We start from the raw sequence: 18,041 nt of genomic DNA, 5'->3' as shown, positions 1-18,041 counted from the left end.
AAAATTCAATCATATTATAATCACTGCTGCCTCGGGGCACCTTCACTGAGGTCATGAATTAATCCCATCTTGTTGCATGATACTAGGTCTAGTATGTATAGCCTGCTCTCTGGTTGGCTCCAAAGCGTGCTGTTCTTAAAAAAAAAACTATCCCGACAGCATTCTGTGAGCTCCTCATCCAGGCTACCTTTGCCCATCTGATTTTTCCAGTTTATATGTAGATTTAAATCCCCCATGATAATCGCCGTACCTTTCTGACAAGCATCCATTATTTCTTCCTTTTATGCTCTGTCCTACCGTGTGGTTAATGTTAGGGAGCCTGTACACCAGTCCCACAAGTGACTTCTTGCCTTTATCATTTCTCATCTCGACCCAAACCGCTTCTCCATCCTGGTTTCCTGAACTTAGGTCATCCCTCTCCACTGTACTAATAGCATCATTAATTAACAGAGCCACACCTCCACCTTTTCCTAGCTTCCTGTCCTTCTAAGTGCTATATACCCTTCAATATTCAGGTCCCAATCTGTCATGCTGCAGCCATGTCTCTGTCATGGCTATCAGATCGTACATACTTATTTCTATTTGCACTTTCAGTTCATCTGTTTTGTTTCGAATGCTACGTGCATTCAGATAGAACCTTTAGTTTTGTCCTTTTTATTATTTTTGTGACCTCTCACCTTGTCTGCTGATTTACACTTAGCTTTGTAATCACTGTCCCTTCCTGTCATGGTTTATTTATCTTTTCCCATATTAATGCCCTTTCCTCTTGCTTTGTCTCTATTCTTTGATTTAGCACATCTTCCCAAATTTGATCCCTTGCCCCCACTATTTAGCTTAAAATCCTCTCTGCTTCCCAGGTCATGCGGCTACCGAGAACACTGGTCCCAGCACGGTTCAGGTGTGGACCGTCCCAACGGTACAGCCCCCACTTGTCCCAGTACTAGTGCCAGTGCCCCACAAACTGGAGCCCGCTTCTACCACACCAGTCTTTGAGCCACGCATTCATGTCTCTAATCCTATTTGTCCTACTCCAATTTGCACGTGGCTCAGGTAATCCAGAGATTATTATCTTTAAGGTTCTTCTTAATTTGGTGCCTAGCACCTCATACTGACTATGCCGAACCTCTTTTCTTATCCTGCCTATGTCGTTGGTACCTACATGGTCCATGGCCACTGGCTTCACCCCCTCCCACTGTATGTTCCTCTCCAGTCCAGAGTAAGTGTCCTGAAGCCTGGCAACGGGCAGGCAACACAACCTTCTGGACTCCCGCTCTTTGCTGCAGAGAACAGTGTCAATCCTGCTCCCTATACTGTTCCTGACTACAACTACTGTCCTTTTTGCTCCCCTCAGTCGAACAGCTTCCTGTACCATGGAGCCATGATCAGTCTGCTTATCCACACTAACAGCCCTTGCTCTTGTCCATATAGGCTGCAAGAATCTAAACGTGTTGCTCAATTGCAAGGGCTGAGACTCCTCCACTTCCACCTTCTCGGTCCCCTTACCAGCCTGATTCTCAGTCACACCCTCCTGTAGCTGACCACTGCCCAAAACGGATGATCCTATCCTAAGGGGTGTGACTGTCTTCTGGAACAAAGTGTCCGGGCAACTTTTCCCCTCCCTGATGCATCGCCGTGACTGCAGCTTGGCCTCCAGCTCAGTGACTCTGAGCCCAAGCCACAGACGCTTATTACAGATGTGATTGCCGTGGCATCTAGGAACTCCCACATGATGCAGCCACATCACCTCTCCTGCCATCTTTATTGTGTTCATTTAATTACATTTATTTTTCTTAATTAAATCATAGTTCCCCTCCTTACCGAACTCCCTCACTTAATAAACTCCCTTCTTCACGTTCTGTGCCCTCCAGCAGCACTCAGTGCAGAGTCTTGTTTAATAATTAACAAATAACAAAATTATTAATTTAAGAAACCTGTTTTGTGGATTTTATTCTGAAATCAAAATAGAGTATATAATTGGCCATATTGGTAACTGGCTAAACATTTAAGCATATATTGTGGCCCATGGAGAAGTGGAACTACAGAAGGACAGTGCACTCCTCCAGCCTCAATTGTAACATATAATTGGGGGCTCTGTGCGGGATAACCCAGAGTCCACGATGTGCAAATGTAAATGGGGTAATAATTGAAAAGGGGAAAAGGACCAGGTTTTTTGTGCATTAGAGTAAAGTTTACATGACTTTGTCAATTGCTACGACCATTCTGAAGAGGGAGGGTTTATCCCTGAGTGATTTGAAAAACTTAATCAAGGCTAGGCTAAAAGAATTGGCAGAAAAGTTGGAGTTAGAGCTAAAACCAACGGCTAAGAAAGCAGACATAATTGAAGTAATAACATTTCAAATTTGAAGAAGGAAAAGGCACTCCAGATGATAATTCAGATGAATTAACTAGAATTCAGTTGCAGATGAAGCAGCTTGAACAGGAAAGAAAATTGGCACTGAAGAAACTTGAACTTGAAAAAGAAGCACTTCCAAGAGAGGAAAAGGGAAAAGACTGGGCCTTTCAAAGGGAAGGAGAGCACAGGCAGGAGGGAGAAAAACAAAGAGAAAGGAAACAAGAAAGGGTATTTGAATTAAAGCTGGAACTGAAACAAAAGGGTGGCCTTGACTCCAGTACAAATTCAGGTGAGGAAAGACCTGACTGTAGCCCAGGACCCAGTGGAGAGCTGTTTAAATTTGTTCAAGCCCTCCTGAAGTTTGAGGAAAGGGACGTTAGAGATATTTTTCATTCTTTTGAAAAGATAGCTAGACAGATGAAGTGGCCAAAGCTGGACACTGCTGATGCAAAACAGGTTGATTGGCAGAGCTCATGAAGTTTATGCTATGCTTTCTGAGGCGGCTTCTGCAGATTGCGATGGCAAAAAAGACTATTTTCGCAGCTTATGAGTTAGTTCCTGAAGCTTACAGGCAGAAATTTTGGAACCTCCGGAAACAGCCTGGGCAGACTTGTATTGAATTTGAGAGAGTAAAGCAAATTCATTTTGATCGTTGGGTGCAGGCACTAAAAGTAGAGGCCGCGTATGAGACCCTTAGGGAAATAATTGTTCTGGAAGAATTTAAAAATTCACTCCCTCCTTTAGTCGGAAACCGCAAAGAGATCCATAAGGTTTCAATAGCCAGACAGGCAGCTGAGATTGCAGATGATTACGAGCTTGTTTACAGCCCAAATCCTTTTTCTGTCACCCCCACAAACCTGAGAAGGATAGAAGGGAGTGTGAAAGGAAGGCAAGTAGCCGGGGACAAGAAGGGGTAGCCGGGAATGCCCCGGGATCGTCATCTCAGGCCAGAAATGAAGATGCTGAGGGTGGAAGTGAGATCCAAAAGCCTAAGTGTTTCCATTGCCACAAGGTGGGACACCTTACAGAATGCTGGAATCTGTGAGGTAAACCCATGGGACTTATTGGGGTGCACAAGGCCAATGCAGAGAAAGGGGCCCTGACCAACAATACGACAGAGCAAGCTGCAGCTCTGCAGCTGTAAGGCCTAGTACAAAAATCGCTGTGAGTGTGGGGGACATGAACAAGATACCTTAAAGTTCTAGGGAATTCTTGTCAAAAGGAAAAGTAACTCCTTATCCTTCAAGTGAGGCAGGTAAACCTATAGTTGTATTCAGGGATGCAAGAGCCACCCAAACTCTTTTTTTGCTGAAAGGCATAACGTTTCCACCAGAGAGCGCACTGAATGCCAAGGTTTCAGTGAATGGTGTTGGTGGGGAGTATATACCCGTACCATTGTATCAGGTGCACCTAAAGTGTGACCTAATGTCCGGAATGGTGACCGTAGGAGTTGTTCATAGTTAGCCTGTAGATGGAATTGGCCTAATCGTGTGGAATGATTTGGGCGGAGTGAAGGTAATAGCTTCTCCAGTAGTCACTGAAAGACAAGTGAAGTCAAAGAGACACAGCAATTGCAGGAAAAGATTCCAGGAATTTTTCCTTCATGCGTAGTGACCTGAGCAATGGCTAAACAAGTTCCATTGACGGAGGTCAAATTGGCACTACAGACAGACAGCAGAATATCTGAAACTTAAGGGATTTGGATAATCTGAAGGAAATGTTCAATGAGTCTTCTCTGATCAAGGCTCAGCAAGCTGATCCAGAATTAAGTAAAGTGGCACAATCGGCTCTAGCTGAAGCAAAGGGAGTTCTGGAAGGCTTCAAAATTAAAATGAGATTCTGATGAGGAAGTGGAGACCTTCTCACAGACCTGCGGATGAAGAATGGATTGTAGTCCGCCAGATGGTAGTACTGCCCAAGTATCGCCGGGAAATATTAAGGATAGCCCATAAAATTCTTATGGCAGGGATCAGGAAAACCCAATCACTTACAGGTCAGCATTTTTACTGGCCAGGTCTTTCCAAGGACATGGTACAGTTTTGTAAAATGTGCCGTACGTGCCAGATTGTGGGAAAAATGCAACCTGCCATAAAACCAGCACCTCTAATTCCAATACCAGTTTTTATGGAAGCGTTTAGTAGGGTGTTGGTCGACTATGTGGGATCATTACCGAAAACAAAAGCAGGACATCAATATATACTCACTATGATGGATATGGCTACTCTATTCCCAGAAGCCATTCCCTGGAGAACAATTTCTGTTAAAGTAGCAGTAGGAAAGTTAACCCAGTCCTTGACTCGATATGGATTACTGATTGGAGATTCAGTCAGATCAAGGTTCATTTATATGTCTAAAATTTTCTAGGAATTTCAGAAATCTGGATATAATACAGTTGAAGTCTTCAGCATACCACCCACAGGCACAAGGGGCTTTAGAACAGTACCATCAGATCCTCAAAATGGTGATCAGAGCATATTGTCATGAATTTCCCCATGATTTGGACAAAGGGCTGAAATTTCTTTTGTTTGCCACTAGGGATTCACCTAATGAGTCTACCGGTTTTTGTCCTTTTACATTAGTTTATGGACGTGAGGTAAGAAGTCCTGTAAAGCTAATTAAAGAAAAGTTTTTAGAACAGAGGGACAAATCTTCTGTGTTAGATTATGTATCTGTGTTCCGGGAGCAGCTCACGAGAGCCTGCAAAGTGGCTCAGGAATACCTGAAAGCTTCTCAAACAACCAGGAAGAGATGGGCAGACAAGGATGCCAAGACCTGAACATTTCAACCTGAGGATGAGATGTTAGTATTACTGCCTTTACAGGGTGAACTGCTGAAAGCTCGATTCAATATAGAGTAGTCAAAAGGATTGGTAGATTATTTGTTTGACACCTTGGTTCGCAGGAAAAAGAATTGGCTGTGTCACATCAATATGTTGAAACAACCTCACTGCCGGGAGGTGAATAAGCAGGAACAGGTATCCGGTAGTAGGGAAAGTGAAGAATGAAAGGGATACTGAGGATGAGGCAGAAGGAGGCCGATCCAATTCCCTTTGAACCTCCATCCCGTTAGCTGCTAATGAATTGTTTGGGAGATTAGGCACTATTCTTTCAGATTGAGATGCAGAATAATGCGATTTAACAAGGCTGCTCACAGCATTTAAGAGTCTGTAGGCACATACCAGGATGTACAACCGTGGCCCTATGTGGTGTGGATGTAGGAGAATCCTCTCCTATAAAATAACATCATATCACTTGGGTCCAGAGAAACAGACCCAGGTGAAAGCAGAAATCCAATACATGTTGGAAAACCACCGAATTGAACCTAGTCAGAGCAGCTGCTGTGCCCCAGTTGTGTTAATGTGTAAACCTGATGGTTCAATTAGATTTTGCATAGAGTGCAGAAAGGTTAATACAGTAACCAAAGGCAGACTCCTACCCAATTCCTCACTTGGAAGACTATATTAGCAGTTGGCAGTGTCACGTTGCTTTAAAAAATAGGTTTGTTAAAGGGATTCTGGCAACTTCCTTTAATACCCCGAGCTAAAGAAATATCAGCCTTTGGCACACCAAACGGTCTTTTCCAGTGCCGAATGATGCCATTCGGGTTAAAAAAAAATGCCCCAGCAACTTGTCAGAGACTAATGAACCAAGTGGTAGCCGGTGTTCCTAACTGTGTGGTTTACCTTGATGATGTGCTGGTATGCAGTGACACTTGGACCACATTTTTAAAATTCATTTGTAGGATGTGGGCTTCGCTGGCTAGGCCAGCATTTATTGCCCATCCCTAATTTGCCCATGAACTGAATGACTTGCTAGGCCATTTCAGAGGGCATTTAAGAGTCAACCACATTGCTGTGGGTCTGGAGTCACTAGGCCAGACCCGGGAACGACAGCAGATTTCCTTCCCTAAAGGACATTAATGAACTTGGAACAACTAAAAGCTCCATTTAGAAAATTACAGTCAACTGATATGGTGATGAACCTTGCCAAAAGTGAATTTGCAGAAGCGCAGGTAATCTACCTCATGCATATTGGACAGAATATTTAAAAAAAAACAGCAAAAAAGGACTAAAAGATTGATAAGGAAGGTAAAACTAAAGTGCGAGAAAAAGCTGGCTGGAAATATGAAAACAGATAGTAACAGCTTCTATAGATATTTTAAAAATAAAAGTTAACAAAGTGAGCGTTGGTCCTATAAAAAGTGAGTCTGAGGAATTAATGGATAATAGGGAGATGGCAGATGAATTGAACATATATTTTGCATTGGTCTTCATTATTGAGGATGCAAGTAACATCCCAGTATTAGCTATAAGTCAGGAAATGGGAAGGAGGAATTCAAGAAAATTGCAATCACCATTGAAGTGGTACTGAACAAATTGTTGGAGCTGCGGCCTGACAAGTCCCTGGGTCTTGATGGACTTCATCCTAGGGTGTTGAAAGAAGTGCTAGTGAGATAGTTGATGCTTTCGTTTTAATTTTCCAAAATTCCCTAGATTCGGGGAAGGTTCCTTTAGATTGGAAAATAGCGAATGTAACTCCTTTATTCAAAAAGGGAGGGAGACAGAAAGCAGGAAACTACAGGTCAGTTAGCTTAACATCTGTCATAAGGAAAATGCTAGAAGCTACTATTAAATCGGTTATAGCAGGACATTTAGAAAAATTCAAGGTAATCAGGCAGAGTCAACATGGTTTTGTGAAAGGGAAATCATGTTTAACCAATTTATTGGAGTTCTTTATGTGCTGTGGATAAAGGGGAACCGGTGGAGGTACTGTACTTAGATTTCCAGAAGGCATTTGATAAGGTGCCGCATCAAAGGTTATTGCGGAAAATAAAAGCTCATGGTGTAGGGGGTAAAATATTGGCATGGATGGAAGATTGGTTAGCTAACAGGAAACCGAGAGTAGGCATAAATGGGTCATTTTCTGGTTGGCAAGATGTAACGAGTGGTGTGCCACAGAGATCTGTGCTGGAGCCTCAACCTTTTACAATTTATATAAATGACTTAGATGAAGGGACCGAAATTTGCTGATGACACAAAGATAGGTAGGAAATTAACTTGTGAAGAGGACATGAAGCTACAAAGGGATGCAGATAGGTTAAGTGAGTGGGCAAAGACCTGGCAAATGGAGTATAATGTGGAAAAGTGCGACATTGTCCACTTTGGCAGGAAGAATAAAAAAGAAGCATATTATCTAAATGATGAGAGACTGCGGAGCTCGATGCAGAGGGATCTGGGTGTCCGAGTGTATGAATCGCAAACGGCTAGTACGCAGGTGCAGCACGTAATTAGGAGAGCTAATAAAATGTTATCGGTTAGCACGAGGGGAATTGAATACAAAAGTAGGAGGTTATGCTTCAGCAATACAAGGCATTGGTGAGACCACATCTGGAGTACTGTGTACAGTGCTGGTCTCCTTATTTAAGGAAGGATGTAAATGCTTTGGAAGAGAAGGTTTGCTAGAACTAATACCTAGAATGGGTGGGCTGTCTTGCAAGGAAAGATTGGACAGGCTAGGCTTGTATCCGCTGGAATTTAGAAGAGTAAGAGGCGACTTGATTGAAACATAGAAGATCCTGAGGGGTCTCGACAGGGTGGATGTGGAAAGGATATTTCCCCCTGTGGGAGAATCTGGAACTAGGGGTCACTGTCTAAAAATAAGGGGTCGCCCATTTAAGACAGGGATGAGGAGAAATTTGTTCTCTGAGGTTCGTGAGTCTTTATAATTCTCTTCCTCGAAAGGCAGTGGGAGCAGAGTCTTTGAATATTTTTAAGGCAGAAGTTGATAGATTCTAGATAAGCAAGGGGGTGGAAGGTTATCGGGGGTAGGTGGAAATGTGGAGTAATCAGTTCAGCCATGAACTTATTGAATGGCGGAGTAGGCTCGAGGGGTCGAGTGGCCTACTCCTGCTCCTAATTCGTATGTTCGTATACAGTAGGGCAAGAAGCATTGCCAAGAACAGCAAAAGTACAAGCGTTGATGGAGTTCCCTGTCCCTAAGACTAAATGAGAAATCATGAGGTTTTTGGGGATGTGTGGTTTCTACCTCAAGTTTGCACCAAATTTTAGTACTATAGCTGCTCCACTGACAGATTTGCTACAAAAAAAGCCAAGGTAGTCTGGTCAGAAGAGTGTGAAACATCTTTTGAGAGGTTGAAAGCCATTTTGATTAATGAACCAGTGTTGGCTGCTCCAGATTTCACAAAGCTCTTGAAGGTAGCAATTGCTGCTTGTGATCTCGGGGTCAGTGCGGTGCTGTTACAAGATGATGCATCGGGCATCGAAAAGCCAGTGGGATACTTTTCCAAAAAGCTAAATCGACACCAAAAGAGATACTCAAAAATGGAAAAGGAAACCCAGAGCTTACAACTAACTCTTAAGCATTTTGAAGTCTGTGCCTGCCATGACCACAGAGACACTAGGATATACAAATCATAACCCCCTATCCTTTGTGGAAAAATTCAAAAAACAGAATGCAGACTATTTCGATGGAGTTTACCATTGCAGCCCTATCACTTAAAGATTATCCACATTGCAGGGAAAATCAATGTAATTGCTGATGCTTTGTCTAGAATTTAACTTTCCTTTGAGTTACGGGAGTACAAAGATGGTAACAAAGCAAAACTGCATTAGTCACAGGTAAAGAGTGAATGTGTGTAAATTTTTTCATATTCTGTTTTTTTTCCACACTTTGTAATGCAGCACATTTAAAAATAGTGTTTTCACTCCTCCAAGGATGGAGGTGTTATGAAAGTACTTTTTAAAATATTTTTTGAGGACTCATGTTTTAGAATTGGGCAAATGGATTCATTTGGAGGACTGAAGTGATTCCATAGATGCTGGACTTTGTTTTTGTTTACAAAGGTCACTGGAAGGACTTTGGGACTTGAGCTTTCTGTTTAAAACAACCCTTACTGGATGTCATGTGTCTTAAGCTAACTAAACAACAGGAGCCTTGGTGACTAGGGGAAATTGTTTACCAAGATGTGTCGAGATTTATGGCGGTCAAGAGTTGGTTTCATTTTGGTTTGTTTTGAGTCAGTTGGGGATGGTGAGCCAGAGAGAAACAACCAGCTCATCCTTTTCTCGATCTCTGAGAAACCCTGAGAATCCAATGTGTGATAACTGAAACCCCTGATGCTGCATTTCTCCTGGAAAGCCTGCCCAACTAATCCTCGACGTCACCTGAAGAGAACTGTTCCAAAAAAGATCCCTGTGACAGCCATTTATACCAGGATGCCAGAAAAGGGACTACTGATACCATTCCATATATTTTCCTTTTACTTCAAGAATTAACAAGTATTTAGCCAAAGTAATTTTTAAAAATCTTTTGTTGTAAAATGATCTCTGCAGAGCAAACTTCTTTATATTTTCTTTAACCGGTATGTGTGTGTGTTCGGCTAAGTTAGAAGGGAACTTTCATATTTCAATCTGTGTTAATGCTTTGCATCTTTACTGAATAAGTCTTGTTTTATAATTATTTATGTTTATTAAAGATGGATTTTATTCTGAAATAAAAATAGACTATATATGTTGTGACACATGGAGAAGTGGAACTAGAGTAGCACAATATACTCCTCCCACCTCACTTGTAACAAACTTTATTTATAGAAGTTGCTGGTGGAGTAACTTAGGATCTGTAGTCACTGCTCCATAATGAAATATAATATGACTAACAAATTATAGTAAATTTATTTTACAGCTTATTGAGTGTCTCTCTCAACCTTAGTTCTCTGGAAAATGGTTTGTCTCCCTGTAAATTTTTAGTGATATAAATGCTCATAATATCTTTAACTGTATTCGTAAACGAAACAAAAAAGTATTTCAATTGACTTTTAATTAACCCCTCATTTATCCCAAACCAAAAGCTAGAACATTTGCTATTGTGCTGGAGGTGTTACAGGTCAAAGTTTATGTCCATGGAAACAGAAAGGGGCTACCAAAAATGAGTAAATTTGTCAATGGTATCAGAGAATGGTTAATTCCTAGTGTTGAAGCAATGACTTTTCGCCAATCCGCGACCAAATATTAGCTGAATTAGCTCTGATTAGGCACTCCAGTTTCCTTGCTCTAACTAGTGAAATTATTGTGCAAATTATGTCTAGCTAGCTTGCTATGAAAGTGTGCTTTGAGTAATTTCCTAAAGCTAAAGTTTTAGGGAAAATTTGAGACTTCTGTTATCTTAATCAAATAAGACAATTAAACTGACAAAATTTTGAGTATCCAGTTGATCATTTTAATTTTCAGATTTGTCACTCAAAGTAATGAAATATCTTGGATATGAGAAATAGGAGTACAGTAAAATTACTTGGTTGATTCTCAGATTCTCCATATTGTTTCGATGGCATATAGTCAAGATTAGTACAAAAACATTAATTACAGACTTCTCATTGAACAGTTTTATGTTGAAGTTACTTTGATTTCTAACTTTAGTTTCTAACTTTAGTTCACCATATAGAACTTGCTACCCTAATTTTTTTGTCACATCCTCAGTGATTTGAGTGTGTTTGCATATTGGTATGAGGTCAACATTTTTGGTCAAAAGTATTTTTCCATGTTAGTTCTTCTCTTCCCCTACCAATGATCCATCCTATGGTAAACTATGCACTGCTAGCCTCACAATTTCTTTTTTATATATTCTACATAGGATGACCAAGAAAGTTTCAAGCTAATTTGAAGCATGGATAAAATAAATACATTAATTGGCAGAAACAATTGATTCCCCCTTTTTAGAAGGAGGGGGAGATATTGTGACTTTCAAGTAAGATTCCATTGGCTGTATTGAAGTAGGTAATTTAGAGAATTTTTGATCTTTTACAGCTAGGTTGGATATTTGGAGAGGTGTTTGAAGAAAGGTAATGTGATTTCTTTATGGGAAAAAAAGTCCTAGGAAAATATTAATTGCTTATTTTGAAAAGAGGCTTTGATTAAACTATGGATTCTGGTCCTTCTACTTTTTATTTTCTGTTGCACTAGGGAATATTGCTGTCCATGCATATTGGAATTATTTTCAGCATAAATGTAGTTTCTTTATAACCAGTCTGCATAAAGCTAACATGCATCTGTTCTTTTCCAGACTGTGAAAGCACTTAACTACTTAAAAGAAAACTTGAAAATAATTCACCGAGGTAAGAGTCCAGGCTGTTTAAGTTTTAAAAAAAGTTTTCCATCTTGAAATTTTGTTATTTGTTGCTACCCACCAAAACCTTAACGGGAAGCACCAGTGCTGGCATCAATGAAGCTTGGAAGCCACTGAGCTCCATCATGTCTGAAGCAGGAAAAGTATCATTTGGAAAGGGCAGAAACTGCAACAAGGGTTGGTTTGAGACTTACTCAGCTGAGATGATATCTACATGATGCACAACATAAACCCAACAGCTGAGACACTGCACGACTTGAAAATAGCCAAGACAGCCGTGCAAAGGGCAGGGAGATACTGCGCAAACAAATACAGGATCAACTTATGTCAAGAAATCCAAACTGCATGTGACACAGGAAAGTTGTGAGCTTTGTACAAAGGGATCAAGAGGTCCCTGCCATTGCCTTAGTTGCTCCCCTGAAGTCGGCAGATGAAGTACTCAACGACAGAAGTAAACACTTGTCCCACTGGGCTGGGCACTACTGGGAGCTGTACTGTTGTGAGTTGAACATCTCTCTCTGCGCTTGACACTCCCCCACAGCTTCCTGTCATGGATGAGTTAAATGAAGAGCCCTCATCACTGAATCCCGAGAAGGCCATTGACTGCCCAGTGAACAGAAGGGCACCCGACAAGGACAGAATCCCAGCCGAGCTGCTCAAGCACTTAAAGTCCCATCTATTGCCACACATTCATGACTCCCTCCTCCTCTGTTGAAAAGTAGGCTCTGTTCCACGAGATGCGTGACGTCAAAATCATCTCACTATACAAAAACAAAAGCGTCAGAGGAAAGGGCAACAACTACAGGGACATCGTCACGGGGAAGGCCATTTCTAGGGTCGTGCTTAAAAGACTCCATTTACATGCAGTCCAGGTGTATCCAGAAGCACAGTGCAGTTTCCGTGCCGGCAGATCTGCTGTGGACATGATCTTCTCCATTTGCGAGCTACAAGAGAATTATAGGGAACAGAGTCTCCCCCTTTACCTTACTTTCGTAGATCTCTCTAAGACATTCAACACCGTCAGCATAGAAGGGCTCGACAAGATTTTGGGAAAAAGTGGCTGTCCACTGACATTCCTCAGTCTCAGCCTCTCCTTCCATGACGACATGCATGGCACTATAAAGTTTGATGGCTCCACTTCTGACAGTTTGAGTGAAGAATGGAATGAAACATGGTTGTGTCCTAGCCCTCACTCTGGTATCTTATTCTGTGCTTCTGACCTTCACCTTCCCTGGAGATATTGAAGTAGTCTACTTGCACACTAGGTCAGATGGTATGCTCTAGAATTTATCAAGGCTGAAAGCGAAAACAAAAACACATCGCATTCTGTTTCGAGAACTCCTGTACACTGATGATGCACTCATCGCTTACACGAAAACTCAGCTACAAAGACTCATGGACTGCGTCTCCCATGGCTGTAACTTGTTCTCCTTGACTATAAACTTCAAGAAAACCGTGGTCATGGGGCAAGGTGTTGCATTTCTGCCCCTAATCACACTAAACAACATCCCACTGGAAGTGGTTAGTAAATTCTGCTACCTTGGGTTCACAGTGACAGACAATTTGTCCCTTGATGCAGAACTTGGTACCCGCAAAGGGAAAGCAGCTGCCACGTTTGGCTGACTTGTAAAACGTGCTTGGGATAACACCAAACTGTCCCTTCGAACCAAGGTGATGGTTACAAGGCCTGTGTTCTCAGCACCTTACTGTATGGCTGTGAAACATAGGTGACCTACAGCTACCAGGAGAAGCTGCTCAATAATTTACATCTTCACTGTCTGTGGCACATTATGGGTATAACCTGGCAGGGCAAGATCACAAATGCGGTAATCCTCTCAAACACAGATCTCCCAAGTGTGTCGGCGCTAATCAAACCGAGGTGGCTTCGGTGGACTGGACATGTCCGCAGGATGGAAGACAGCCACAAACCCAAGGCCCTTCTTTATGATGGGGTAGCCGTGACCAGACCACCAGTGGGGCGCCCAAAGCTCTGCATCAGCGATGCTTGCAGGCATGACATGAAGGCCCTAAATGTTGACTGTCACACCTGGGAGTCACTAGCTGGTGAAAGAGGGAAATGGCCACACGTCCTGTGGACTGGCATGCACTACCACGACAACCAATCGACACAGCAGCTTGGCTACACGCACCAAAGCTGAAAACAACAACAGTGTCTCTTGGCAGCTTCACATGCGGCACTTGTGACAGAGCCTGCCTCTATTTGATTGGCCTTCACAGCCATCAGCAAAGACACCCCACCTAAATGGATTGTTTGCTGCGTGTCCATCATCTTTCGTAGTTGGAAGGATGCGAACCAATGTCAGCAACCATCAAAATATGCCGTCTCTACATATTAATTAATGAAACTATTAAGAATTCCGCTTAATTTGAATACTTGTAACTTTGAATTGATTTTTTAAAAAGTTTTGTTTTAGAAGTCAAATAGTGGAAACACCATTCTGATAATATTGGACAGAATTATTATTGGATGCAGCATGCAATAGACAGGGCTAAACGATCCAACCATCGGGTCAGACCTGAACTCTGCAATCCTGACACATCCAGTCATGAATGGTAGTGGACAATTAAATAACTAACAGGAGGTGATGGATCCACAAATATCCCCATCCTCAACGATGAGTGAGCCTAGCACATCAGTGCAGAAGATGAGGCTGAAGCATTTCTGTCCATCTTCAGCCAGAAGTGCCGAGTGGATGATCCATCTCTGCCTCCTCCTGAGGTCCCCAGCAACACAGATGCCAGTCTTCAGCCAATCCAATTTCACTCCACATGATAATCAAGGAATGGCTTAAGGCATTGGATACTGCAAAGGCTGTGGGCTCTGACAACATTCCAACAATAGTACTGAAGACCTGTGCTCCAGAACTATCTGCGCCCCTAGCCAAGCTGTTGCAGTACAGCTACAACACTGGCATCTACTCGGCAATGTGGAAAATTGCCCAGATATGTCCTGTATGCAAAATGCAGCACAAATCCAACCCGGCCAATTACCGCCCTATCAGTCTACTCTCAGCCATCAGCAAAGTGATGGAAGGAGTCATCAACAGTGCTATCAAGCAGCACTTGCTCAGCAATAACCTGCTCACTGACGCTCAGTTTGGGTTCTGCCGGGGCCACTCAGCTCCTGACCTTATTACAGTCTTTGTCCAAACATGGACAAAAGAGCTGAACTTGAGGTGAGGTGAGAGTGACGGCCCTTGATGGCAAGGCAGCATTTGACAGAGTATGGCGTCAAAGGAGTCTTAGCAAAACTGAAGTCAATGGGAATCGGGGCAAAACGTCGTACCTAACGCAAAGGAAGATGGTTGTGGTTGTTGACGGTAAATCATCTTAGTCCCAGGTCATCACTGTAGGAGTTCCTCGATGTAGTTTCCTAGGCCCAACCATCTTCAGCTGCTTCATCAATGACCTTTCCTCCATCATAAGGTCAAAAGTGGGGATGTTTGCACAATGTTCACCATTCATGACTCCTTTAAATACTGAAGCAGCTCATGTCCAGATGCAGCATATCCAGCACAACATCCAGGCTTGGCCTGATAAGTGGCAAGTAACATTTGCGCCACACAAGTGCCAGGCAATGACTGTTTCAAACAAGGGAGAATCTAACCATCTCCCCTTCATGATCAGTGGCGTTACCATCGCTGAATCTCCCACTATCAATACCCTTGGGGGTTTACCATTGACCAGAAACTGAACTGGACCAGCCACATAAATACTGCGGCTGCAAGAGCAGGTCAGAGGCTGGGAATTCTACAGCGGGTAACTCACCACCTGTTTCCCCAATGCATTTCCACCATCTACAAGGCACAAGTCAGGAGTGTGATGGAATACTCTCCACTTGCCTGGATGGATGCAGCTCCAACAACACTCAAGAAGCTCGACACCATCTAAAACAAAGCAGCCCGCTTGATTGGCATCCCATTGACCACCTTCAGCATTCACTCCCTCCACCACTGACGCATAGTGGCAGCATTGTGTACCATCTACAAGACGCACTGCAGCAACTCACCAAGGCTGCTTCAACAGCACCTTCCAAACCCGAGATCTCTACAACCTTGAAGGACAAGAGCAGCAGATGCCTGGAAGCACCACCACCTGCAAGTTACTCTCCAAGTCAAACACCATCCTGATTTGGAACTATATCGCTGTTCCTTCACTGTCACTGGGTCAAAATCCTGGAACTCCCTTCCTATCAGCACTGTTGGTGTACCAACACCCCAAGGACTGCAGTGGTTCAAGAAGGCAGCTCACCACCACCACCTCAAGGGCAATTACAGTTGGGCATTAAGTGCTGGCTTAGCCAGTGACACCCACATCCCATGAACGATTTAAAAAAACATGTTTGGCAAAATTATTACAATTTGGCCATGTCACCAGCAATCAGCCTATTAAAATAGAAATAATTTTTTGGAAGTTGATTTCCAGCTGAGTAGGACTCATCGTATGGGATCAAATCTGCCATCTTCAGTGTGGGTGGACTGAGTAGATTGCAGCTGTGCATTCTGGCTCATATACTGATTGTGGAACAGTGACAGGCAATGTGAGATTCCCTGTTAACATCTGTCATTCCAATCTGGAGAAAGTTGGAATAGTTGAAGATGCTTCTACAGCTCCAACAAAAAGTTTTTTCTTAAAAATAAAAGCTTCCAAAATGATGAGTACACTAAAAAGAGTTGAAAGTTTTAAGGGTGTTGTGCTAAAATTTATCCATAGTAGATCTCCTCTGCCTTGTTGACCCATTGGTGCCTGCTAGCTAGTTCGCTGATGTGCAATCATTCATGATTTAAATAAATATATTGACCAAGTTAACAGAACAAAAATTAGATATGAATGCATCAGATGAAATCAGAACTTAGCACAGTTCATGGATTGAAAATGGCCAATTTGTATGACTGCACTGCATGAGGTTATAAAATTCCCCACCGAGTCTTTGGAAAAGCTCAAATTTGATCATTCATTTCGTAATTGGCTCAGCATTGGTATATTTTAGTGTTTATTGCCCTCACCAGTGGATATTTGTCTTCTTTGTAGAGAGGGATTTTAATCCCTACTTTTTTTTTTAAACAAAGTTGTTTGTAAAAGACAGCATTGTTATTGCATGATACTTATGATGTGTTGATTTTGTTGCAGATATCAAGCCTTCCAATATTCTTATGGACAGGAATGGCAATATTAAACTCTGCGATTTTGGTATTAGTGGACAACTAGTAGACTCTATTGCCAAAACAAGGGATGCAGGATGCCGACCATACATGGCAGTAAGGCAAAATAGTATTTGTTTTTTTATTTGTTAACCACCAATCTGCTGACCCTTTTAATTGGAAATTTGAGACATGCATATGTTTTGTTTTTGGAAACATGTAGTCTGTGTTCCCAAAATCAAATTGTTGTAATTAAGGGATGTGGAATTGATCTTTGAAGAGTCACACCAGGTGATGTCTTTTAATTCAAAGCTTTTAAACCTTACTCCAAAGTTTGAGTGAATTTGTATTCATAGACTGTGTAATGCCCATTAACAATTTTGTAGAAAATGCTGTTATCTTGCACATCAAAATACCTATTTAATCATCAATGCAGATGATTCATAATGTGCATTTGTTTGTGGAGTGTTTGTTGAAACTGTACATTAGGTGTCAACAGTAAGAACTGTGTTTTTGTGGATTGAAAATAAGTATGTTACAGATTTGTTCTAGCAAAACCATTTGTTGCATGGCTTAAAAGTAAACTGCCACTGAGAACAAATGTTCTTACCAGCAAGTTTCACTCCACTACCATTTGTCTGGATGCAGTTATTATTTGTAGATTTTGAAAGTGAGTTGATAACTTAAGAATAATTTTTTATGATTGTCAAACTGTTGTGATATAGTTAGAGGTTTGTTTAAAGAGTCTTTTCCTCCCATATTAAGTCTCGTGCTCACATTCTGCAACTGCCATTTCCTCTCATCGTCACACTTTTTTGTACATTTTGCTTACCTTTGCTTGATATCTTCAGCTTCTGTGTCACAAGTTAGGTAGCACAGTGGCACTCTGTGCAAGTTCTCCCAACTCAATTTTTGAAGCTCAGTGGTAGTTTGCTAACTGTGTATCCTTCCTCCCTTCCATGCTGTCAAAATCCAGATTCCTGCTGTGACTTGAAACCAGCTTTAGGTTTCTTGAGCACTTTTTTGAAAATGTTAAGTGCTTTTAAAAACATCAGTAGCTTTTAAAAAACAGAAATTGCTGGAAATTTTCAGGTCAGGCAGCATCGAAGGAGAGAGAAACAGTTAACCTTTCAAGTTGATGCCCTTTCACCAGAACTGGAAGAAGTTAGAAATGTAACAGTTGCAGGGCGAGGGAGGAGGGAGGAAAGAACAAAAAGGAAGGTTGTGAGAGGGTGGAAGACAGGATTCAATGACAAAAGGGATAATGGTGTAAGGCAAAGAGGGTGTTAGGACAAGTAAACAAAAGATGCATCAAGAGCAGGGTTGTCCACATTTTCTGTCTTACATTAGGGGCCAATGAGAAAATTTCGGAAAGATAAAGGCATTAAA

At 42.0% G+C, this 18,041-nt stretch overlaps 1 protein-coding gene across 1 annotated transcript in view; it reads left to right on the top strand.

The window, feature by feature from the left end:
• Positions 1–18,041, top strand: part of map2k4a (mitogen-activated protein kinase kinase 4a) — a 206,060-nt gene that overhangs the window by 133,630 nt on the left and 54,389 nt on the right. The window contains exons 7-8 of the mRNA XM_068057961.1: positions 11,428–11,479; positions 16,642–16,769. Coding sequence (XP_067914062.1) covers positions 11,428–11,479; positions 16,642–16,769 — 180 coding nt within the window. The remainder of the gene's footprint in view (positions 1–11,427; positions 11,480–16,641; positions 16,770–18,041) is intronic.

Source organism: Heterodontus francisci, chromosome 26 (genome assembly GCF_036365525.1).
Source record: "Heterodontus francisci isolate sHetFra1 chromosome 26, sHetFra1.hap1, whole genome shotgun sequence".
Lineage (NCBI taxonomy): Eukaryota > Metazoa > Chordata > Chondrichthyes > Heterodontiformes > Heterodontidae > Heterodontus > Heterodontus francisci.
The sequence above is the reverse complement of the archived record's forward strand: the minus strand, read 5'-3'. Positions and strand labels throughout refer to the sequence as shown.